A 22,965-nucleotide genomic window follows, 5' to 3' on the forward strand; every position below is an offset into this window, starting at 1 on the left:
GGCCGCACCGGATTATAAGCACATTGTGTCACATTGTAATATGAGATATTTACACAGAAAAATGTTACACGTGAGGATTTTTAAACTTTTAATTAAATGCATATGGTAACGTAAACAAATACATATTGCAAACGTTTTTTTTTTTTCGAACAGTGCCTGCAACACTGATGGTTTTAACTTAAATACCTATCGGTAACGCACAAATACGTGGCGTAAATGCTTTTTTTCGAACAGTGCCTGCAACACTGATGGTTTTAACATATACATACTGCATATTTATCAGTAACGCACAAATACGGAATAGATGCTTTTTTTTCCCAAACAGTGCCTGTAACACCGATGGTTTGAACCTAAATACCTATTGGTAGCACACAAACACGTGACGGAAATGCTGTGCTTCCCGAACAGTGCCTGTAACACTGCCTGTAACATTTTATTGGTCTAATGTTACGAGGCAAAATGTTTTTATCGGCATGAAAAAACAAACAAAAAAAACAACAATTATTAACCGCTCCGTATTATAAGCTACGGTGCTCAAAGCCTGGGAAAAAAGTAGCAGCTTATGGTCCGGAATTTACGGTATGTGTGTGTGTGTATCAAGCTTTTGAAACGGACTTAATACTATCATTATTAATTACCTTAAGAGGCATGTCATAGCACTCCCCTCACAAGAGTACACACAGTGATTTTCATTTAAACCCTTAAACATGTTGCAGCTAAGTGGTGTATCTTTTCTTGTCAGGTACTGCTTGTTCAGGGCTACCTTGCAAAATCAGGCTGGGGCTTTCCTAAAGGGAAAGTAAATGAGGATGAAGCTCCTTATGACTGTGCAGTTCGTGAAGTGAGTAACACAGTTTAGTGTTTTGATGGCCAGCATTAAGCAGCAAGATGTATGATTAATGCTTTTTTTTGTTTGTTTTTCAGGTGTTGGAAGAGACAGGCTTTGATATCAAGAATCGCATCTGCAAAGACATGTTCATTGAACAGAAAATCACTGATCAGTTGGTGCGGCTCTATATCATACCAGGAGTGTCTAAGGATACAAAGTTCAACCCCAAAACAAGGAAAGAGATCAGGGTAGGAATTAATTGTAACGTATTTCATCTCTAGATTTTTGTTACATTTCTGTTTTCGTGATATTGTCACTTTTTTTCCTTTTTTTTTTTTTGTAGAATATTGAATGGTTTCCTATTGAGAAGTTGCCATGTCACAGGAATGATATGACCCCAAAGTCTAAACTTGGACTCGCCCCGAATAAGTTTTTCATGGCCATTCCATTCATAAGGTGCGTGTTTTATGTTGAATAATCCATGATTAGTTCCAGAAGAACAATAGACACATATTTGTGAACATCAATCTTACAGCCCACAATAGAAGTGAGTACACTCTTGTACAATACCACTTTGGTGTCATCTCTCTATAACTGCATTATTTCTATGTTTACAAGAAGAGTATTTTCTCTTATGAAGACTAAAAACAGGTATTTTGGGGTATATTGGAATCTTAGTATTTAAATTCAATAGACAACTTTTACCATAGATTGATTATTCTAAAGGGAGAAACTTAAAGTTGAGTAAAGTCCATGTAACTGTTACAGATGGTCTCATTGAAGAAAGTGAATGTGCCTGTAAGCTATGACACTATGATACAAATATATTTGTCATTCAGCAAGTCAAAAGTGACAGACAATTTAACTTAATGATCTAAAGAAAAGGTTTATCGTGATTATTTTCATTTCAAAGGCAAAAATAGTAAAATCATAGCTGCGATGTTTATAATGATGGCATGTTATTCTAATGATAAAAATGTGTTTCACTGAGATTATGCATGCAGTAGAACTTTGGTTTTGCCCTTGTTACGTGATTATATGCGTTGCAAGTGTACAAGCATGGGCCTCACAGCCCACTTACTACTATTCTGACTGTAAGATTCCGTGTAATGTCGTCCCTACATGTTGTTGTAGTTGCAGGGTTTTCGCCAGAGAGTTGGTGTCTTTCTCTGCTGGTTCTGAAGACACTGTAGCCCACAGTGCCAATAGACATGCTATTATTGGCAGTGGGTAAGGGCTTGTTTTAACGGGTGTACCTGCATTGGGAAAAATAAAAAAAAAGTTAAACACACTACATGTGGTGTAATAATGGCATATGCTGACTACAGATTTATCCTATTACCGTTGTCTATTGTATAATATTTTTGGAATGAATAATCAGTGTCTTTAAATATAATACACCTGTTTTATGTTTAACCATCTTTTATTTAATGAAAGTAGAAACCATAATTCCAGTCCCATGGGGACAATCAACAGTATCATCGGGCAATGAAAGCAACCTCGTATAATACAGATATTGTTAAATTGGGCCATTGCCCTAATCTGTGCACCTAAGCAAGAAGCAAACTGGTCAGGTAACAATCTGAAACCAAAAACAACCTAAAAAAATTCTGCCTTAATGTGGCACGATGGCAGTGAAGAAAGCTTTATCTTTTCTAAAACCGCTTCTTCTCTCTTTCACCTAAGCCCTTGTTCTGTCAGAATAAGAAATATTACGTCAACTGCAGTGCACATGTGTAAATTTATCTCATAGACTGTATTTAAAGTAACGTAGTTATATCCAGTCAGTATTGTAACTTTACCTGAAAAATGTGGAACAACCCTAGTTTAGAGAGATCCGAATGCTAGTCACACTGTCAGCTAGCTGGAAAGCTCAAAGGAGCAAACTATCTCAGCTGAAATTCTCTCACACTTTTGAAAGAATGTTGCTATATTTAGATGTCAAAACATTTAAGTAGTGTTTGCTAATATACACACACCAATACAACTGAAACTGTGGGAGCTCTAAACTGTAGGCTATACAGCTATGTCCCTATTCTAACAAGACACTGGTGGAGCGCTTGAATTGACAGCAGTAGCAAGACATTCGGCATGGTTTTGAGATGAAATTGGGAGTATAACGAATGAAAATAATCTTGGATTCAAGGCTGTTGGTCTCAACTGGGATATTGGTGGCCTACCAAAGAATATGGGACTTCCAGACTGTAACATCTATACAAAAATTGTGTTTCCTGATATTTCTGTTAACCATGTATATGTCAGGAAAACTCACAATGCAAAGCCGGAAAACATCAAAGTTTGCATGTCTTGCTGTACCTCACTGACAATTTGATTTCATCCAGACAGAATGTTACTAAGATTTTTAATTTTATAAAAACTTTTGTAATGAAAACTAGGCATGGATGAAATTATAGTATGGAATCCACTGTGAAACTCTTGGAAGTTTTTTGCCACTTTATTGTTGTCTCTAATATTTTTTTTCCTTAAAAAAGGAGTGTTGTTGCACATTTTTTCCATCAAATGCAAAAATTTTACAGTTAACCGACTATAAATGGAGTTACTACATACACGATATTGCCAAAAGTATTCGCTCACTTGCCTTTACACGCATATGAACTTAAGTGACATCCCATTCTTAATCCATAGGGTTTAGTATGACGTCGGCCCACACTTTGCAGCTATAACAGCTTCAACTCTTCTGGGCAAGCTTTCCACAAGGTTTAGGAGTGTTTGTGGGAGTTTTTGACCATTGTTCCAGAAGCTCATTTGTGAGATCAGACACTGATGTTGGACAGAAGGCCTGGCTCTCAGTCTCTGCTCTAATTCAGCCCAAAGGTGTTCTATCGGGTTGAGGTCAGGACTCTGTGCAGGCCAGTCAGGTTCTTCCACACCAAACCTGCTCATCCATGTCTTTATGGACCTTGCTTTGTACACTGGTGCGCAGTCATGTGGAACAGGAAGGGGGCATCCCCAAACTGTTTCCGCAAAGTTGAAATGGTCCAAAATCTCTGGGTATCTGAAGCATTCAGAGTTCCTTTCACTGGAACTAAGGAGCCAAGCCCACCTCCTGAAGAACAACCCCACACCATAATCCCCCCTCCACCAAACTTTATACTTGGCACAATGCAGTCAGACAAGTACCGTTCCCCTGGCAACCGCCAAACCCAGACTCCTCCATCAGATTGCCAGATGGAGAAGCCTGATTGGTCACTCCAGAGAACGCGTCTCCACTGCTCCAGAGTCCAGTGGCGGCAGCTTTACACCACTGCATCCAACGCTTTGCATTGCACTTGGTGATGTATGGCTTGGATGCAGTTACCATGGAAACCCATTCCATGAAACTTTCTATGCACTGTTCTTGAGCTAATCTGAAGGCCACATGAAGTTTGGAGATCTGTAGCGATCGACTCTGCAGAACGTTGGAGAGCTCAGTGCACTCTGCGCCTCAGGATCCGCTGACATTTTACGCAGCCTGCCACTTCTTGGCTGAGTTGCTGTTGTTCCCAATCGCTTCTACTTTGTTATACCACTGACAGCTGACTGTGGAATATTTAGTAGCGAGGACATTTTCACGACTTGTTGAACAGGTGGTATCCTATCACAGTACCACGCTTGAATTCACTGAGCTCCTGAGATCGACCCATTCTTTCACAGATGTTTGTAGAAGCTGTCTGCATGCCTAGGTGCTTGGACTTAAACACCTGTGGCCATGGAAGTGATTGGAACACCTGAATTTAATTATTTGGGTGGGTGAGTAAATACTTTTGGTAATACAGTGTAGTTTATGATTTATTTTTACTCATAAATCAAGCCTGGATTTAACATGTCTCCATTAATTGCAGAAATTAATTTGGCTCTCTTCTCTCTACCTTTTAGAATTTCGTTAAAAAAAACAAAAAAAAAAAAACTCAATTTCTGATTCTATTGAATTCAATAGGACCACAGATCCTCACTGGTCAAACAGTCTCTGGGCGTAACCGGAGTACAATCACATGTCTCATGACATCACATGCATGCACTGTCAGTTAATTAATGTTGGAATTAAATTGAATGGTATTTTGCACCACTAAGAATTATTAACAGTTTATAAAGTTGAAAGATGCCCTGCCAAAGAGGGCCATGATTGCCTTAACTTTCATGTGTTTAGCTTTGGGCTTGTCTGCACCAGTGCTGGAAGACCATACAGATAGATTCTTCCTGAGTCTGGTTCTGCCAGAGGTTTCTTCCTGTTAAAAGGGAGTCGTTCCTTTCCACAGTCGCCTCAGGCACGCTCAGGACGGGAGATTGGACTGAAGACAAGTTTCGGTGCAATCTGTTGGTTTCCTCAGCTAGGATATTATTTTTTGAATTGGCTCTATATGAATGAATTGGATTATTTTGAATGTAATTAATTGGATTTCATTGGATTATAATTACAATGAATTGAACTCTAATTGGCTTGAATTGGACTGTATTATTGAAGTGCCTTAAGATGACATTTGTTGTCATTTGGCGCTATATAAATGAAACTGAAATAAATTGAATTAAATTTTGTAGTATTACAGTACATCCAGTAACGACGCCTCAGTTGTTTTTGATTACAAATACAACACACGGTGTGAAAGTTGTTTAAATGTGAGCATACAGATGGTGGCACCACCACAATGTAGTAGTTATCTTCAGGTAGTCTCTGGAATTGAGATAACAATGTCATTAGTGTCATCTAAATGCCAATTATATTTTGATTGAGGATAAAATCAACGTGGTGGAAAGACATTTAATGCCTTTGACTGAACATATTTAGGGTGTGCAGTGCAGTCCATTTTACAACATTCTTCTTTGCAAAATTGGGTCCAGGGGCTGTAAATCGGTCCCCAGCACAGAGACTACTTTTTTCAGTTTGTTCAGTTTCTTTGAGTCTCTGGCGCTGATGCTGTTGCTCCAACAAATGGCTGCAAAGCTGATTGCACTCTTCAACGCAGACTCTTAGAATACCCTCTTTAGAATAATCTTAAACTAAACTTACTCAAGTAGTATTGTCTTCTCTTTCCTTTATTGTAGTCAGCCTTACTTTTGCATTTCTAGTTCAATCTGCTATACAGGTGAACAACCATATCTGACATGATGGAAGTAGTGTTTGACTTCCTCTTGGCCCTCCTAAAATCTACAATCATCTCATGTTTTGTTTGTGTTCAAGATGAGCCCCCATTCCATAAAGTGATTGACGTCACTGATACACCCAACAGCTGCAGTCAACTTGGTATTTCTGGAGATGACAGAATTCTGAGTTGTACTGGAAGTTGGCTGGCTTTATCATCAGTTCTCTGAATGTTACATGTCTGAATGTCTTCCAGAGCAAAGGCATGTTACTATGACAACACAAAGTTGCGAGTTTTGGTCACAGGATCCAAAGTGTGAATGATTGTGAAACTGCCTGGGGAGGAGAGACAATGCTGCTCTGTAGGTGCTGGGAGTTGATACCTGAGACCTCCTCTGTTCAAAGACGTTTTTTTCCAGTTTAACATAGATGGCTTCCTTGACTCCTCTCTCAAACCATCTGTCTTCTCTGTCCAGAATGTGTACATTACTATCTTCAAGTTAGTGTCCTCTCTCCTTGGAATGTAGGCTGACTGCAGAGTCTGGACCTGAAGAGTTGGCTTTCCCATGTTGTGTCAAGTTGTCCCAGTTGAGTACCTGTGTAGAATTCCCTCCGTTAGCTCTCCTATAGCCGCAAGTAGCCACATAACAGCAGCTATGAGCTAACAGAGCTATAGTACACGTTCGTTCATTCATTCTTCTTAAAGTATTGGTGAGATAAAGACAGATAATGCCTTATTTAGAGGCTGCATCGTCCCTGCTCTGTTCACTCCGTTATATGGATATACGCTGATCGCGAGTTATCTAAATGACTTTCACCAAACTGTTCTCAGTGAGTATATAAACGTATTTCATGCCAGAAATAAGGTCTAGGTTAAAAAATACCGGAGTTCCCCTTTTAAAAGCAGATGAAAAATCAATGAATAAAAGACCAGCAAAGGTCCTGCCTCTCCCTCAAGGTTGGTTAAAACTAAGTTCAGCAGAGTGCCGAGTGCATCCTCAACACCTCTGCCTGACCTGTAAGCAAACTGCAGTGGTCCAGATTATCCGGGACACAAGTCAGAAGAGACTCAAGAGTCAAATGACTTCATAACTAGGGATGTTAGTACAACAGGTCTAAAGTCATGAGATTTGAGAGATGCAGATTTAGGTACTGGAACAATGATGGATTTTTTCCAGAGTGAGGGGACCTTGTGAAGCTGGAGGGACATTGAAAAAAATAAAACTAAATATGCCTGCCAGCTGGACAGCATAATTCTTAAGAACACGACCTCCAATACCATCAGGACCAGGACTTTTCCTCTCCTTAACTCCACTAAAGAGCTTGACGATGATGCTCTTCTCGACAACAACACTGCTTTGAGAAGAGACAGTGTTTCTAAAGGCTGACAGTTTATCAGTAAAATTACAGCTATTAAAACGGTTAAAACAAAAGTTCAGTTCATTAGAATATACCAGGTCAGACCTTCCTTTTAGGGAGACATGCTATTTTTTAGGTTGTGTCCCCATCATGGATTTTACCCCCTCCCATGCAGGGCAAGAGCTGCCTGCACTTAGCATGCTCTCAACCTGGTCCTTGTACCTACCTTTAGCTCCTTTTTGAGCAGTTTTTGAAGTTCCCTCTGTTTTTCAATGTCCCCCTGTAGGAAGCAAATGCTTCTTTGATTAATTATACTTTTGACACTTTATGTCACAAATGGCTTGTGGTTGTGGTAAACTAAAATTTCCTTCAGTGGAATAATAGAAGACTCACAAAAAGACACGTAAGAAGAGACAACATCAGTTAGTTCGTCAAGAGCCACACAGACCTCTTTAAACAGGTCCCAGTCTGAGTAATGGAAACAGTCCTGGAGACAGACAATTGATTCCTCTGACCAAACCGGAACCAAGTGTCTCTCCGGCTTGTTCCTCTTCAGGACAGATTTGTATGACGGAACTAAATGAACCACACTGTAGTCTGACATTCCCAGTGAAGCTCTGTTAAAGGACTTATATGCGCCCTTCACGGATCCGAAAACAGAGATCAAGACACTTTGCATGACAAGTGGGACACTTCACAGACTGATGGAAGTTGCAGAAGGACTTTGCAGGTCTGCAGTGACTGAAGTCCCCTAATAGAAAGTGTGGTGCGTCCAGCGCTGTCCCCTGGAGCCGCTGCACCGTTTTTAGCATAGCCTGGCTGTGTTAGCATTAGCCTTCAGGTGAATATAAATCGGAGTAAAAAATAATTGGGGGAATTCCCTGGGTAAATAAAAGGGTCACAATGATACAGACAGTAATCCAACATCTTTGGTGCACAGTGTCTCCCTAACAACCACTGTTTTACACCAGTACGTGTTGACATAAAGACACACACCCCTCCCCCTGCCAAGAGACTTGCTGGTCACTGCGGGGTCTCTATCAAGGCGATAGGGAGCTCCAAAGCCATTTATCACCAAATCTGACTGGGGGTCCTGCTCTTTAAGCCAGGTCTTCGTCAAGGCCAAAAGACAGGCATCCCTATACTCAGCCAGGAACTTCACGTGTCCCTGAAGTTCATTCATTTTATTCCGGAGCAACTGAACATTCGCCAGGATGACAGTTGGCAGGGGTATCCGACAGTGGCCCTGCTGCATACATACTGGTAAAAGTTACCAAGCGACTTTGCTGGTTTACATTGGCTAAAATCCCTCATGACAATGGCAGGTGGCTGTAATATTTTCACAGTGCCTCATGACAACAGTGTCAACAATTGTCAACATTTAGTTCTAAAATCTTTTTTATACATATTTATCTTTATAATGTCCTCACTTTCGTTGTGTACATCTATCTGATAAGTGCAGAGCTGAAGTCAGAATTTTTTTAACTACTTTTTTATCAAAAGAACCTGCAAACAACAGAACAGCTAATCTGACGGCTGTTTATTTATCTACTTACCACTTTCAAAGTTAAATGGATGAAATTGATCTAATTTCTTTAATCTGCATTGACAGAATTAGAAAAATATCAATATTTGCCACCTGTGTTTTGAGGTAAAACTGTCATGTAGCATAAATGTTGAAATTGCTGGGTATTAATGGAAAACTTTGTGTTTCACCTGTGCAGACCACTGCGAGAATGGATGAGCAGGCTGAAAGGGGAGTCAGACAGCGATGAAGACTTGGTAAACAACAAGAACACTCCATCCAAACCTTTGGACAACCCTCGGTAACAACATCGCCTGTTCTTAAACACTTTTCTTGAACAATTTTCTTTATTGCAAGGAACAGCATTAGACTCTGTAAACTCTCTTTTTCAGAGAAAAACTTGAATAAGCCTGCTAAACTGCAAACAACACACACACACACACTTATGAAATTGTAAAACTGACAGACTGTGATGATGATTTTGGTACCAGAATCTTCTTGGTTTCTGCATGTGGTCTTTTTGATTACATGGAGTTAAAAAATGTTCTTAATGAAAAAAAATTGCATTCAGCATAACATAAGCTAAAAAAAAAAAAAAAACTCAATAAATGCCTCAACTTAAGTGAGCCTAAACTTCAGATTCAGATTTCTTTATTTGTCATTGTAGGCGAGTACAATGAAATGGCACACAGTAGCAGGCATCTCCACATTTAGATATGAGACTGAATAAGATTAAACAAGGTTACTATGAAAAAATGTTCCCTACACGCTCACATGTATGTGCACACAATATGTAAACAAAAATCTGAATTAAAACTGAAATTGCACTTGGTCATGAAGTGAATGATGACCTGTTGTGCACGTGAAAATGTAAACGTAAAACTAATGAACTGCACCGACCCATATTTCACATTGAAATGACAAATATTGCGTGTGAAATGTGAGGTAATGTGAGGTTCCATGTTGCACATAGAAGTATAACAGTTAAACTAAGTGAGAATGACAGTTTCAGAGTTCAGTACTCTTTCTGGTAGTTCTGGTTTTGGTTGGTCGGTAACGTCTTCCTGAAGGCAGACATTTGAACAGATGGTGAGCAAGATGAGATTAGTCCCTCAGACTCTTACTCAATCTTTTGAGGCAACGTGAGGTGAAGATCTCATCCAGAGCAGGCAGTGTCCTATCTTCTGCGCAGCATTGATGATTCTCTGCAGGGCCTTTTTCTCTGCTGCAGAGCTACTGCTGAACCACACAGAACTGCCACTGGTCAGGACACCTTCCACTGTACAGTGGTAAAAGGACTGCAGTAGGTGTTGGGACAGCTTGACCTTCTCAAGAGTCCGTAGGAAGAACAGTCTTTGTTGTGCCTTCCTGACCAGGCAGTTGGTGTTTGGTGATCAGTCTTTTTCTTCCTGAAATCGATGATCTTTTCCTTTGTTTTCCTGGTGTTTAATTCAAGGTTGTTTGCCTCCCATCAATGAGTGAGCCTCTGCACCTCCTCCCTGTATGCTGTTTCATTCCTTCTGCTGGTCAGACCCACCGCTGTTGTGTCATCTGTAAACTTGGCGATGACGTTGGTGTTGTGGGTTGAGGAGTTATTTGATGTTGTCATGTATACAGACATACAGACTGGCTTCCACATTATACCTTGCTGAGCACTATCGTATATTTTTATTGCTCCTGAGAGAAAGCGCCTTTTATTTGAGTGCTCTGCCTTATTTATGTAGATGCTCTGAGTTAATTTTATCTGCCTCAGTATCAAAGCTAGTTGACTATTTAAAAATTTAAAAGCATCATTATCTTGAATTAAGCAAATGAGAGATCTCTTCCCTCCTTCTGTGTTTGTGAGGTTACTTACAGGTCATGCATGCAATACACAGTTAGTACGATCTATAGAATGGCAAAACATCAACAGTCATAAAGCAGCACCCTTTTCCCCAATGTTCTGCTAAGACAGCTTTTGTGTTGTTGTGTTGTGTTGCAGCTTTTGTGTTGTTGTGTTGTGTTGCAGCTTTTGTGTTGTGTTGTGTTGCAGCTTTTGTGTTGTGTTGCAGCTTTCGTGTTGTGTTGCAGCTTTTGTGTTGTGTTGCAGCTTTTGTGTTGTGTTGCAGCTTTTGTGTTGTGTTGCAGCTTTCGTGTTGTGTTGCAGCTTTTGTGTTGTGTTGCAGCTTTCGTGTTGTGTTGCAGCTTTTGTGTTGTGTTGCAGCTTTTGTGTTGTGTTGCAGCTTTTGTGTTGTGTTGCAGCTTTCGTGTTGTGTTGCAGCTTTTGTGTTGTGTTGCAGCTTTTGTGTTGTGTTGCAGCTTTTGTGTTGTGTTGTGTTGCAGCTTTTGTGTTGTGTTGCAGCTTTTGTGTTGTGTTGTGTTGCAGTTTTCGTGTTGTGTTGCAGCTTTCGTGTTGTGTTGCAGCTTTTGTGTTGTGTTGCAGCTTTCGTGTTGTGTTGTGTTGCAGCTTTCGTGTTGTGTTGCAGCTTTCGTGTTGTGTTGTGTTGCAGCTTTTGTGTTGTGTTGCAGCTTTCGTGTTGTGTTGCAGCTTTCGTGTTGTGTTGTGTTGCAGCTTTTGTGTTGTGTTGCAGCTTTCGTGTTGTGTTGTGTTGCAGCTTTCGTGTTGTGTTGTGTTGCAGCTTTCGTGTTGTGTTGCAGCTTTTGTGTTGTGTTGCGTTGCAGCTTTTGTGTTGTGTTGCAGCTTTTGTGTTGTGTTGTGTTGCAGCTTTTGTGTTGTGTTGTGTTGCAGCTTTCGTGTTGTGTTGCAGCTTTCGTGTTGTGTTGCAGCTTTCGTGTTGTGTTGCAGCTTTTGTGTTGTGTTGTGTTGCAGCTTTTGTGTTGTGTTGCAGCTTTTGTGTTGTGTTGTGTTGCAGCTTTCGTGTTGTGTTGCAGCTTTCGTGTTGTGTTGCAGCTTTTGTGTTGTGTTGCAGCTTTCGTGTTGTGTTGCAGCTTTCGTGTTGTGTTGCAGCTTTCGTGTTGTGTTGTGTTGCAGCTTTCGTGTTGTGTTGCAGCTTTCGTGTTGTGTTGCAGCTTTCGTGTTGTGTTGCAGCTTTTGTGTTGTGTTGCAGCTTTTTTGTTGTGTTGCAGCTTTGGTGTTGTGTTGTGTTGCAGCTCTTGTGTTGTGTTGCAGCTGTTGTGTTGTGTTGCAGCTTTTGTGTTGTGTTGCAGCTTTTGTGTTGTGTTGCAGCTTTCGTGTCGTGTTGTGTTGCAGATTTCGTGTTGTGTTGCAGTTTTCGTGTTGTGTTGTGTTGCAGCTTTCGTGTTGTGTTGCAGCTTTCGTGTTGTGTTGCAGCTTTTGTGTTGTGTTGTGTTGCAGCTTTTGTGTTGTGTTGTGTTGCAGCTTTTGTGTTGTGTTGCAGCTTTCGTGTTGTGTTGCAGCTTTCGTGTTGTGTTGCAGCTTTTGTGTTGTGTTGCAGCTTTCGTGTTGTGTTGCAGCTTTCGTGTTGTGTTGCAGCTTTCGTGTTGTGTTGCAGCTTTCGTGTTGTGTTGTGTTGCAGCTTTCGTGTTGTGTTGTGTTGCAGCTTTCGTGTTGTGTTGTGTTGCAGCTTTCGTGTTGTGTTGTGTTGCAGCTTTCGTGTTGTGTTGCAGCTTTCGTGTTGTGTTGCAGCTTTCGTGTTGTGTTGCAGCTTTTGTGTTGTGTTGCAGCTTTTTTGTTGTGTTGCAGCTTTGGTGTTGTGTTGTGTTGCAGCTGTTGTGTTGTGTTGCAGCTTTTGTGTTGTGTTGCAGCTTTCGTGTTGTGTTGTGTTGCAGCTTTCGTGTTGTGTTGCAGTTTTCGTGTTGTGTTGTGTTGCAGCTTTCGTGTTGTGTTGCAGCTTTCGTGTTGTGTTGCAGCTTTCGTGTTGTGTTGCGTTGCAGCTTTCGTGTTGTGTTGCAGCTTTGGTGTTGTGTTGCAGCTGTTGTGTTGTGTTGCAGCTGTTGTGTTGTGTTGCAGCTTTTGTGTTGTGTTGCAGTTTTCGTGTTGTGTTGCAGCTTTCGTGTTGTGTTGTGTTGCAGCTTTCGTGTTGTGTTGTGTTGCAGCTTTCATGTTGTGTTGCAGCTTTTTTGTTGTGTTGCAGCTTTCGTGTTGTGTTGTGGTTTTTGTGTTGTGTTGCAGCTTTGGTGTTGTGTTGCGTTGCAGCTTTGGTGTTGTGTTGCAGCTTTTGTGTTGTGTTGCGTTGCAGCTTTGGTGTTGTGTTGCGTTGCAGCTTTGGTGTTGTGTTGCAGCTTTTGTGTTGTGTTGCAGTTTTCGTGTTGTGTTGCAGCTTTTGTGTTGTGTTGCAGCTTTCGTGTTGTGTTGCAGCTTTCGTGTTGTGTTGCGTTGCAGCTTTCGTGTTGTGTTGCAGCTTTGGTGTTGTGTTGCAGCTTTTGTGTTGTGTTGCAGTTTTCGTGTTGTGTTGCAGCTTTCGTGTTGTGTTGCAGCTTTCGTGTTGTGTTGCAGCTTTGGTGTTGTGTTGCGTTGCAGCTTTTGTGTTGTGTTGCAGCTTTGGTGTTGTGTTGTGTTGCAGCTGTTGTGTTGTGTTGCAGCTGTTGTGTTGTGTTGCAGCTGTTGTGTTGTGTTGCAGCTTTTGTGTTGTGTTGCAGTTTTCGTGTTGTGTTGCAGCTTTCGTGTTGTGTTGTGTTGCAGCTTTCATGTTGTGTTGCAGCTTTTTTGTTGTGTTGCAGCTTTCGTGTTGTGTTGTGGTTTTTGTGTTGTGTTGCAGCTTTGGTGTTGTGTTGTGTTGCAGCTTTTGTGTTGTGTTGCAGTTTTCGTGTTGTGTTGCAGCTTTCATGTTGTGTTGCAGCTTTTTTGTTGTGTTGCAGCTTTCGTGTTGTGTTGTGGTTTTTGTGTTGTGTTGCAGCTTTGGTGTTGTGTTGTGTTGCAGCTTTTGTGTTGTGTTGCGTTGCAGCTTTGGTGTTGTGTTGCAGTTTTCGTGTTGTGTTGCAGCTTTTGTGTTGTGTTGCAGCTTTTGTGTTGTGTTGCAGCTTTTGTGTTGTGTTGCAGCTTTTGTGTTGTGGCAGTTTTTGTGTTGTGTTGCAGCTTTCGTGTTGTGTTGTGGTTTTTGTGTTGTTGCAGCTTTCGTATTGTGTTGCAGTTTTTGTGTTGTTGCAGCTTTGGTGTTGTGTTGCAGTTTTTGTGTTGTTGCAGCTTTGGTGTTGTGTTGCAGTTTTTGTGTTGTTGCAGCTTTGGTGTTGTGTTGAGACTTTTTGCATTCATGTTGCTGCTTTTGTGCCATTGTAGGGGCAACAGTTGTATTTTTCTTTGAGTTGCAGCTTCGTGTAAAATTCTAAAGTTAGATAATTCAAACTTGATCAAAGTGCACATTCCAGACTTTAATTTAAAGTAATTTTCATACATATCATTTCCACCATGTAGAAATGTCTCTTTAACTCTTTATACACAGTCTTCCTCATTTCAAAGCTCCATAATGTTTGAGACAAAGTAATGGTAGCTACGTCAAAGCCTTATATCTTATCACATCACGCTACACTATACTATATAGTGCTATGGAGTCCAGCAGCGTGGCCCATGGCCACCTGAGGAGGTGCATGCACATCTCTGCATTAACCATGTTTAACACAAACCATCAAGATACTCACAATGTTTAGTACTTTGTGCAAAATTTCTTTCATGCAATGACTGCTCAAGCATACTGAAATGAATCGGTCATGTCCTCTCACACCACCTCCCATGTATAATTAAAAATCTTTACTTTGTGTCTTTCTTAGGTCAAAATCCCGCCAGGTCACAGGTACTGATTTATATCCTGGAGAGAGCTGGACCAAATACAAGCAACAGAAGACTCTGGGACTCCTGAGCCAGTATGAACAGAACCAGGTGAGAGAGAGACCACTGTGCTGTTACAGAGTAAGATTACAGCAGCATGATACAGTCAGACTAGCTGTTTGCTAGAATTCACAAATGAATGACTGAATTATTCCCTTTTTCCACCAGCAATCCTATTATTGCTGGTTTGAGCAATGATCAATGTGCAACAGCACCACCATTCATTTAATGCCATTTTATAGCTAATAAACTGGAAATTCCAGAGTAATCAAAGTAAGCAGGTATGTTTTTGAAGAGCCAATCATAATTCTGTCCTCCAAACCCTTTTTTGCTTATCATAGATGGACCAGCATCTGTCTAAATGAGGTTCATTTTCAGCAGAATTAAAAAACACAAGCTAGCTAAATATGCTGCTTTCTTCAGGCAAATACTTGATGCCAGAAATTGCAGAACAGCTAAGATTCCTTTTTCAAATTTCTTAAGACTGGTGATTAACTTTCAGATGAGTCAAGTTTAAGATCTGCTCAGCAAACTCTGCAGTGGTGGAATGAACAGATGTATCAATATTACATTTGAATATGACTGAACAGACTCTCCCCTTTCAGTTTTCATCCACCAGTCTCAATGACATCCATTGCTGTATCATCAGCAGGACATTAGTTGAGCTGCCTTGTGTTTTGGTTCAGTATTGTAGGTGACTTAGTCCGTATATTTCCTTTCTGCAGTGTGCATATGTGATTTCACATCTATGCTGATTGTTCTGGTTAAAAATGAATAAATACATCAATTTTACGACATCTGCCAAGTAATTCGACTGCATTTTATTATTTATAGCATCATGGACATATACAGTATATATGTATTTATATACATACATTGGGCTGCAAGCTCATCCATTTTATTCATCAATGATCTCACAAGTTTTAATGATGAACATAACAACTAATGATTGAAATGTCCTCATCCTTTTTCTCCATTTTGTTCACTCTCTGCATACTAGACATCTCCTCTTCAATCATCTCTATGTGGGGTCTTTTTCCAGGCAGTATTTGGACTTTGGGAAGCTCAATCAGCTGATATCTATGTAGTGTTGTTCTATTGGTTTTTGGCCCCATTAAGTGGCAGACACTGTGTGATTATTAGCCCAGGTTTGTCGGGTGGCTTGGTTTCAGGAGGGAGGGTGTTTTAACATGATTCACTATAGTCTTGTGCTCTTCTTAACTTGTACCCAATTAACTTTGGTCCACATAAGTTTGTGCCAGGTCCGTTTTTGTGCCTCTGTCAGCCACTTAGATACTCCAGAACAGAGCAGGTGATATTAATAATAGGAAAAAAGTGTGTCAAGTAAGATCTGCCCTGCTCTTACATGTCAGAAGGTATGAAGAGAAATAGAAAATGATAGTGTGATAAAACATGCACATGATGTCACTGCAGACATTGAAGGACCTGAGCCTCTGGCCCCTCCTGTACCCTGCTTCTATGTTGGCAGACCACTCCAGTTTATTATCCAGCACCACCCCCAGGTATTTGCAGGTCTGAACAGTCTCTATCTCCCCTCCATGAATGCAGACTGACTGGTATGGAGTTTTAGATCTCCGGAAGTCCACCACCAGCTCTTTGGTTTTGGTAGTGTTCAGGAGCAAAAAGTTATTTTTGGTCCAGCCATAGAAGGACTCCTTCTCCTGTCCACCACGCACACATGCCACAACAGCCGTATCATCAGAATACTTCTGTATGTGGCAGGACTCTGAGTTGTACCTGAAGTCTGATGTGTACAGGGTGAAAAGAACAGGAGCCAAAACGATACCCTGTGGAGCCCCAGTACTACATTCTAGTGTTCCAGAAACACATCTCTCCATCCTGACATACTGTGGTCTGGCAGTCAAATAGTCTATAATCCACGATGTCAGGGAGGGGGCCACACCCATACCTAGAAGCTTGTCTTTCAGTATGGGAGGCCGTATGGTGTTGAAGGCACTGGAGAAGTCAAAGAACATGATTCTCACATATGAACCAGGCACATCCAGATAAGCATATGCCCAATGCAGCATGTACAGAATCGCCTCTTCCACTCCTATGTGTTTCTGGTAGGCAAACTGGAGGGGGTCAAGATCCTCAGCAACCTGCAATCATTTGCGATAAACAAGGAGTCTCTCCAAGGTCTTCATGATATGAGATGTCAAAGCCACCGGTCTGTAGTCATTCAGCTCTACTGGTTGCCCTAATTTGGGCACCGGTATGAGACAAGAAGTTTTCCACTGCACCGGGACCTTTTCCATCTGAAGGCTCATATTGAAGAGCCTCTGAAGAGGGACTGCTAGTTGTCCAGCACAGTCCCTCAGAAGCCTTGGACAGACTCCATCTGGGCCTGCAGCCCTCCCTGACTGAAGTCTACTGATCTCAGCTCCAACCTCCTCTATAGTTAGACAAAGAGGTTGTAGAAGAGGGATGACGACAGGAGTGATGTTGCTATCAATTTTAGAGATGAGGGTGGGGGTGCTGCTGGACAGAGGAGGGTAAGTGGTGGGAGTTACTGCAGAGGTGGAGGTGCAGCTGAACTGAGACCAGGCGGTGGGAGCTGCCACAGTTGTGAAGGTGCAGCTGGGCTCAGGATGCCTGGTGGTGGAAGCTGCCGCAGAGGTGGAGGTGCAGCTGGGTTCAGGATGCCTGGTGGTGGAAGCTGCCGCAGAGCTGGAGGTGTAGCTTGACTCAGGAGACCTGGTGGTGGAAGCTGCGGAAGAGGTGGAGGTACAGCTGGACAGAAGAAGCCTGCTGGTGAGAGTTGCTGCAGAGGTGGAGGTGTAGCTTGACTCAGGAGACCTGTTGGTGAGAGTTCCTGCAGAGGTGGAGGTGCAGCTGGGTTCAGGATGCCTGGTGGTGGAAGCTGCCGCAGAGGTGGAGGTGTCGCTTAACTCAGGAGACCTGTTGGTGAGAGTTCCTGCAGAGGTGGATGTGCAGCTGGGCTCATGAGGCCTGGCGGTGGAAACTGCTGCAGAGGTGGAGGTGTAGCTTGACTCAGGAGACCTGTTGGTGAGAGTTGCTGCAGAGGTGGAGGTGCAGTCAGTCGGAGGAGGAGGCTTGGCGATGCGAGTTGCCATTGAGGTGGAAGTACAGCTGTGCGGTGGAAGCAGTATAGAGGAAGCAGCTGAAGTGGCGGGGGTGGAGGGAGCAGCAGCAGAAGTGGAAAAAGCCACACTATTAAACCTGTTGTAATATTGGTTGAAAGTATTGGCTCTGTCATCATCACCTTCCACAGACTGAGAGTTCTTCAGTCTGTATACATTGAGGGGTTAACCCATCTTTGATTAAAAACAGGATAATACCCCCGCCTTTCCGCTTACTGCTCGTACCCAGGTCACGATCCGCTCGTATGGCTGTGAAGGTGTGTTGTCGTTCAGCCAGGACTCAGACAGACAGATCAAACTGCTCTCCTTATACGGCCGTTGGTTCCGAATAAGAGGCGCTTATGCCTCTAGCTCATCACACCTGTTTGGTTGCGAGTTAGAGTTTCCCCCCGAGGGCAGGAAAGGCTTGTACCTCCACCTCTTGTTCTCCTTCTTTGCCTTTCGTTTTGCTCCAGCTCTGTATCCACGGTACAGCTTTCTTAGCTCGGTCGGAATTGGATGTTTATTTCTGCAACCAATCCTTGACAGTACCAACAGTTCTTCTCTTGTGTTCACTGCTCTAGTACTGGTAGCAGTACGCATTGTCAAAAAATTAAATGAAATGTAAGTAAAAAGCAGATCACTAAAAATCACTAAAAAAGTTTAGATAAAAACTAAAAATGACATATGATTATATAAACGACAAACAAAACTGAGAGCTACACAGTGATGCTGCCGATAAGGCCGACGCATAGCAACCGACGTGACTAATATGGTATGCAGTGGGTGTCGAGAGAATTCACTGTTAAAATTATAAGTTAATCCAAGCTGTTAGCCTTTACCTTTTAAATAGCAACAAACCCAGACTTTTTGAATTATCCCCACACCCCTCCTTAGTTTCTAGTTTTCAATTCACTGTGTTTCCTATGCATTTCTACTGTTGTCTTAAGGTTCATCTCTTTGGTCATATAATTTTTATAAATGGTTCATATATATATATATATATATATATATATATATATATATATATATATATATATATATGATTAACCCTTTTTTTGTTGTATATTTTCTTTATATATTTGTCAGTCCAACCAAACGAGTATTCACGACTGGCGATTATACGAGAATGAATGAATGAATGAATTATTAATTTTAACATACCAGAATCGTAAGATTCTGTGTGAAGGTTGTGCCAAAAACACGAGGTTATATAAGGCTTATTTAGAGAGTGAGAACTTTTGGATAAATCCTTATATCTTATCACATCACTATACTATACACTATACCCATGGCCATCTGAGGAGGTGCAGGCACATCTCTGCATTTACCCTTTTTAACACAAACCATCAAGATACTCACAATCAAACTGATTAAAAAAATGTTTTGTCAAAAAACGTATCCTTAAATGTTTTAGTGCATAGACTTCTTTGTTTGATCTTTTTTGCACCCTAATGAAAGCATATTAACCAGCAATGGCCTAGTGCCAAACACAGTCTCACAGTTAACATCTCTCCAACATAAGATAACTTTAGCAGCGAGTGAGAAAATGCAAGTTAAAAACCCCTGGCAACAGCAACATATCATACACTTAAAGAAACTAAGAAAACAGTCACACACTGTATGAGTCAATCTGATGTCAGAATAAAATCATACGAAGTTGCAGTGCATGACACAGCTGAGGACAAAGTTGGTGAACATGCAGCTATTTTTGTCAAGGTCAAAGCAAAAGGTCATCATACCGTACATTACAGGTGCTCTCCTCTGGCTTTCTACTGAGCAACAGTTCTACTCCTCAGATTCAGCTGGCAGGTCTTTTCCCTCCTTTACAGCCGTCTTCTGGAACCTGTTTTTGTCTTAGTTCTTATCTGGGTCACTTTTTGTCGTTTTCTGTCATTTTGACTGGTGTGAATGTTGCTGTTTAGTTTTACACGTCTGAAAGTTCACGTCTCGTTTTAATTGGTTGCATATATGGTATATATGCCTGTGACTGGAAAATATCCTTACAAGATCCGTGGCTTCTACTGGAGCATGCACCACACCTTTATTACATTCCATGAGCGAGAGCTGCGCTTATTTCACATCCATCAGTTAAAAACATTCAGTTCAAAATTCACAGAACATATTAATGCCACACATGAAATGCTAATTTTAAACCATTCATGCACAAGATTTATTATTTCCACAAATAAACAAAAGTAGCAAAGCGGATCAGACTGGCTTTTCTAGCAGGAGACTTAAAGATACAGGAGCTAAATCAGGATATTTCATATAAAGGTTTCGATGAGGCCTTAATGTAGGATAAAAGCAAAAAAAAGGTTAAAGAAAAATCTATAAACATCATTCAAAATTAAATGTATAAATAGTTTGCATTATTAATGCAGGTTAACCACCCAAGAATAGAAACATAATAAGGCTTCTTTAAACATTACTTTTATTCTTGGGTCCTTCGTGTCTTAAGCTTTTCTCACACATGAAATACGTAACATTGATATTTTCTTCAATCTGTTAAAGTGATTGCATATATTCCTTCTTACATTGGTCACTTTTCTGTTAGTGTTCCTCACCTTTCATTCAGTCATGTCTGCGAAAGTGACAAAAACGAATCATGCACGATATTCATGGCGTAGGAATGACCTATAGGATTATAGTCCCCGTAGAGGACATCATACTGACAAAGTTACAGATAGAAGAACGTCTTTCTTCCCCCTCACAGTCCACAGTATCACGGCAATCGACATAAGTCGGGTAACAACTAAATTCCCCCCCCAATGCATGTACAATGGGACAAGGTCGATGGTCCACTTGAATGGCTGAGTCGAGCTGTAACTTTAGCTCTACTCAACTGTGCATGTAACTGCGCTGATGGTCTTTACACAGAGTTGGTCAAACCATATCCACCTTATAATTTCATATCCATCTTCTGCAGAGACCTAATTTGAAAAGCAGTGGGAAGAAGTTCCAGGACTCTCCGTGTGTGAGGAAAGGAGCCAGTGACAATGGATCCAGTAACCAGCAGGTGAAAAACATATTTGTAAGCTCAGAAGCAACTGTTTCACATAGTTTTTTTAAGTTCAATGAGAAGGATGTGATCCTTCTATTTTGATGTTTAGGGGAAAAAAAGCTAAACAGATCATATATGAATCCAGTGAAGTTGCAGGGCTGGATTAAGTAGAGGAGTGTAGGTTGCAGTAAGTCTAATAAATCGTGATTGAGATGAAAAGTACCGTCTTCCTATTTTTTGATCATTGTAGTGTTTGCTGTAGGGTGCATGGCTCCACTGCATTGTTGAACCATGATTTCTGGTCTAGTCTGACTTCACAAGTCAGTAAAACATAGTTCAGTGTTTTCAAAAGCATGCATTGGCTTCACCTGCTGTATCCTGTAGAATCATGGGTCATGGAGAGTCCCAGCTGTCATTTGGCAAGAGGGAGTGTCACCATTCAATCTCAGGACTAACACAGTGAGGGAAACATAGCCATACACAAGCTAACTTATTTACAACAAATTTACAACAAAATCCCCATTTAACCTGAATTGTCTGCAGACTTTGGAACCACAAGCACTGAGACAAAAGTCATAGAAAGGGCCCAGCAGAACTTTGTTGATGTCGGGTGATAATAGTGACCTCCCTAATTCTGCAAGCCTCCTAATGATTTGAGCTGTTATTTTTGAAAAAGTTGTTCAGAAGCAAATTTCTAAATTTGAGATTCCACATATTGAAGTGGGTGTACATATGATGCAAAAGGGTGAAAATGTTTTTACTTCGGCATGTTGTAACGCTTAGTAACCAGCAGTGCACTCTTCACTTGTTTTAACAGAAAGAAGATAAAAGGCATCAACCCAGAAGACCCCATGAGATTTTTGATAGAGGTATGGATTGTACTCCACTCTACTAAGATTACTTGGCTACATAATAACTTTAATTACCTGGAGACAGCTCCAAAGCAGTCCCACGGACAGAGCCAGTCCAAAGCACAAGCAATCTGTTGATGCTGCTGCCACAACAGCTTGCAATAAAGAAAGATGGCACTCTCCACCACAGACTTATAAAAGATTTGCAACATCTTGGATCTGAATTTCCTTCACAAGTACAGTCTGATCTGTCCTTTTTTAAGACGGCTTCAGTGTTGCATTTCCAGTATAGGCTGCTGCCCAGGTAAACTCCCAGGTATTCCTCAACCACCTCTTCTCTTGGAATGGAGATGGTATTTGGCTTATTGGTGGTCCTCCTGAAATCAACAGGTCCCACACCATGCCACAAAGTGGTCGACCACCTCCCTGCCTGTTGTCTTTCCTTCTCTGTCAGATTTTATTACTAATTTTAAAAGCTTTGAATAGTTGGGGGGTTGCCTCTGTCTGTGATCGGTGAGCTCCTTACTCACCTGATTGCTGCTTACATGGCCCAACTGTTTAATTTAACCAACCTGTAGTATTAGATGTAAAAGAAATCCCTGCTTCCTCCTAAAAATCACTTTTATTTTGAAGCTTTTTCTTAAAAGTAAAACCCCTCTTTCAAAAACACTTATTTAAAATTCATAACCCCACACATGGCAGCAAAAGTCTAATTATTCTTCCGAGTTTTACGTGGTCTTTGCATGTGTGAGTGAGAGGGATTCACTGGATTCACTCTGGACCTGTATGAAAACGCCTCAGGATGTTCCTGTCCAGTTTATTTTTTAGTGGGGCAGATTCAGTAATATCTTGTGACCATATAATGAAGTGTTTTCTACAGATGTCAGTATAGAATCGAGTGATTTACAACTGATATTGCTACAGGATCTACAAACATCTACAGGCAGGTAACTCTCAGATTACCAGGAGCAGTACTGAACTGCATACCCACAAGGCTAAAATGTTTTAAAGGTGACATCAATATTTAATACACATAACATGATAAATAAACTGTGTAAATTATATAGATGGGCCAACAATTTGTAAAATAGTTTTATTATTGTTACAGATTTAATGTTTTTTCATGGTAATCTTTATTTGCTTTTTCACGCTTATCTTCAGTAATGTTTTTCCTTCACTCACTCAGGGATTTTTTTTATATTATATATTCTGTCACTTTATATGGCCGTCATGCTGCACTGGAATTAGCTTCTTGTTTTTTCTTGAAACAGAAAAATGCAGTGCACGGGTCATTTTAGAAAAATGCCAAAAAAAAAAAAAAATTTATTTTCAGAATTACAAACTTACTGGACGGTGACTGTATGTTGATTCTTTCTAAAACTAATTTCTCCTGTTGTGATTTCTTGTTTAAGAGTGGTTTGTGCCATCACCTTGCACACTGTTTTTTTTCATTGGCTGCAAAGGTCATTTGTGCAATAGTTCTACTCGTTTTAA

At 41.0% G+C, this 22,965-nt stretch overlaps 1 protein-coding gene across 1 annotated transcript in view; it reads left to right on the forward strand.

Annotated features, from left to right (window-relative positions):
- The window catches only part of dcp2 (decapping mRNA 2), a 40,243-nt gene that overhangs the window by 10,833 nt on the left and 6,445 nt on the right, over nucleotides 1-22,965 (forward strand). Inside the window, exons 4-10 of the mRNA XM_072371890.1 lie at nucleotides 743-841; nucleotides 925-1,077; nucleotides 1,173-1,285; nucleotides 8,990-9,091; nucleotides 14,455-14,563; nucleotides 20,546-20,635; nucleotides 21,438-21,489. Coding sequence (XP_072227991.1) covers nucleotides 743-841; nucleotides 925-1,077; nucleotides 1,173-1,285; nucleotides 8,990-9,091; nucleotides 14,455-14,563; nucleotides 20,546-20,635; nucleotides 21,438-21,489 — 718 coding nt within the window. The remainder of the gene's footprint in view (nucleotides 1-742; nucleotides 842-924; nucleotides 1,078-1,172; nucleotides 1,286-8,989; nucleotides 9,092-14,454; nucleotides 14,564-20,545; nucleotides 20,636-21,437; nucleotides 21,490-22,965) is intronic.

This window comes from Leuresthes tenuis, unplaced genomic scaffold (assembly GCF_036924035.1).
Source record: "Leuresthes tenuis unplaced genomic scaffold, fLeuTen1.0.hap1 SCAF_19, whole genome shotgun sequence".
In the NCBI taxonomy this organism is placed as follows: domain Eukaryota; kingdom Metazoa; phylum Chordata; class Actinopteri; order Atheriniformes; family Atherinopsidae; genus Leuresthes; species Leuresthes tenuis.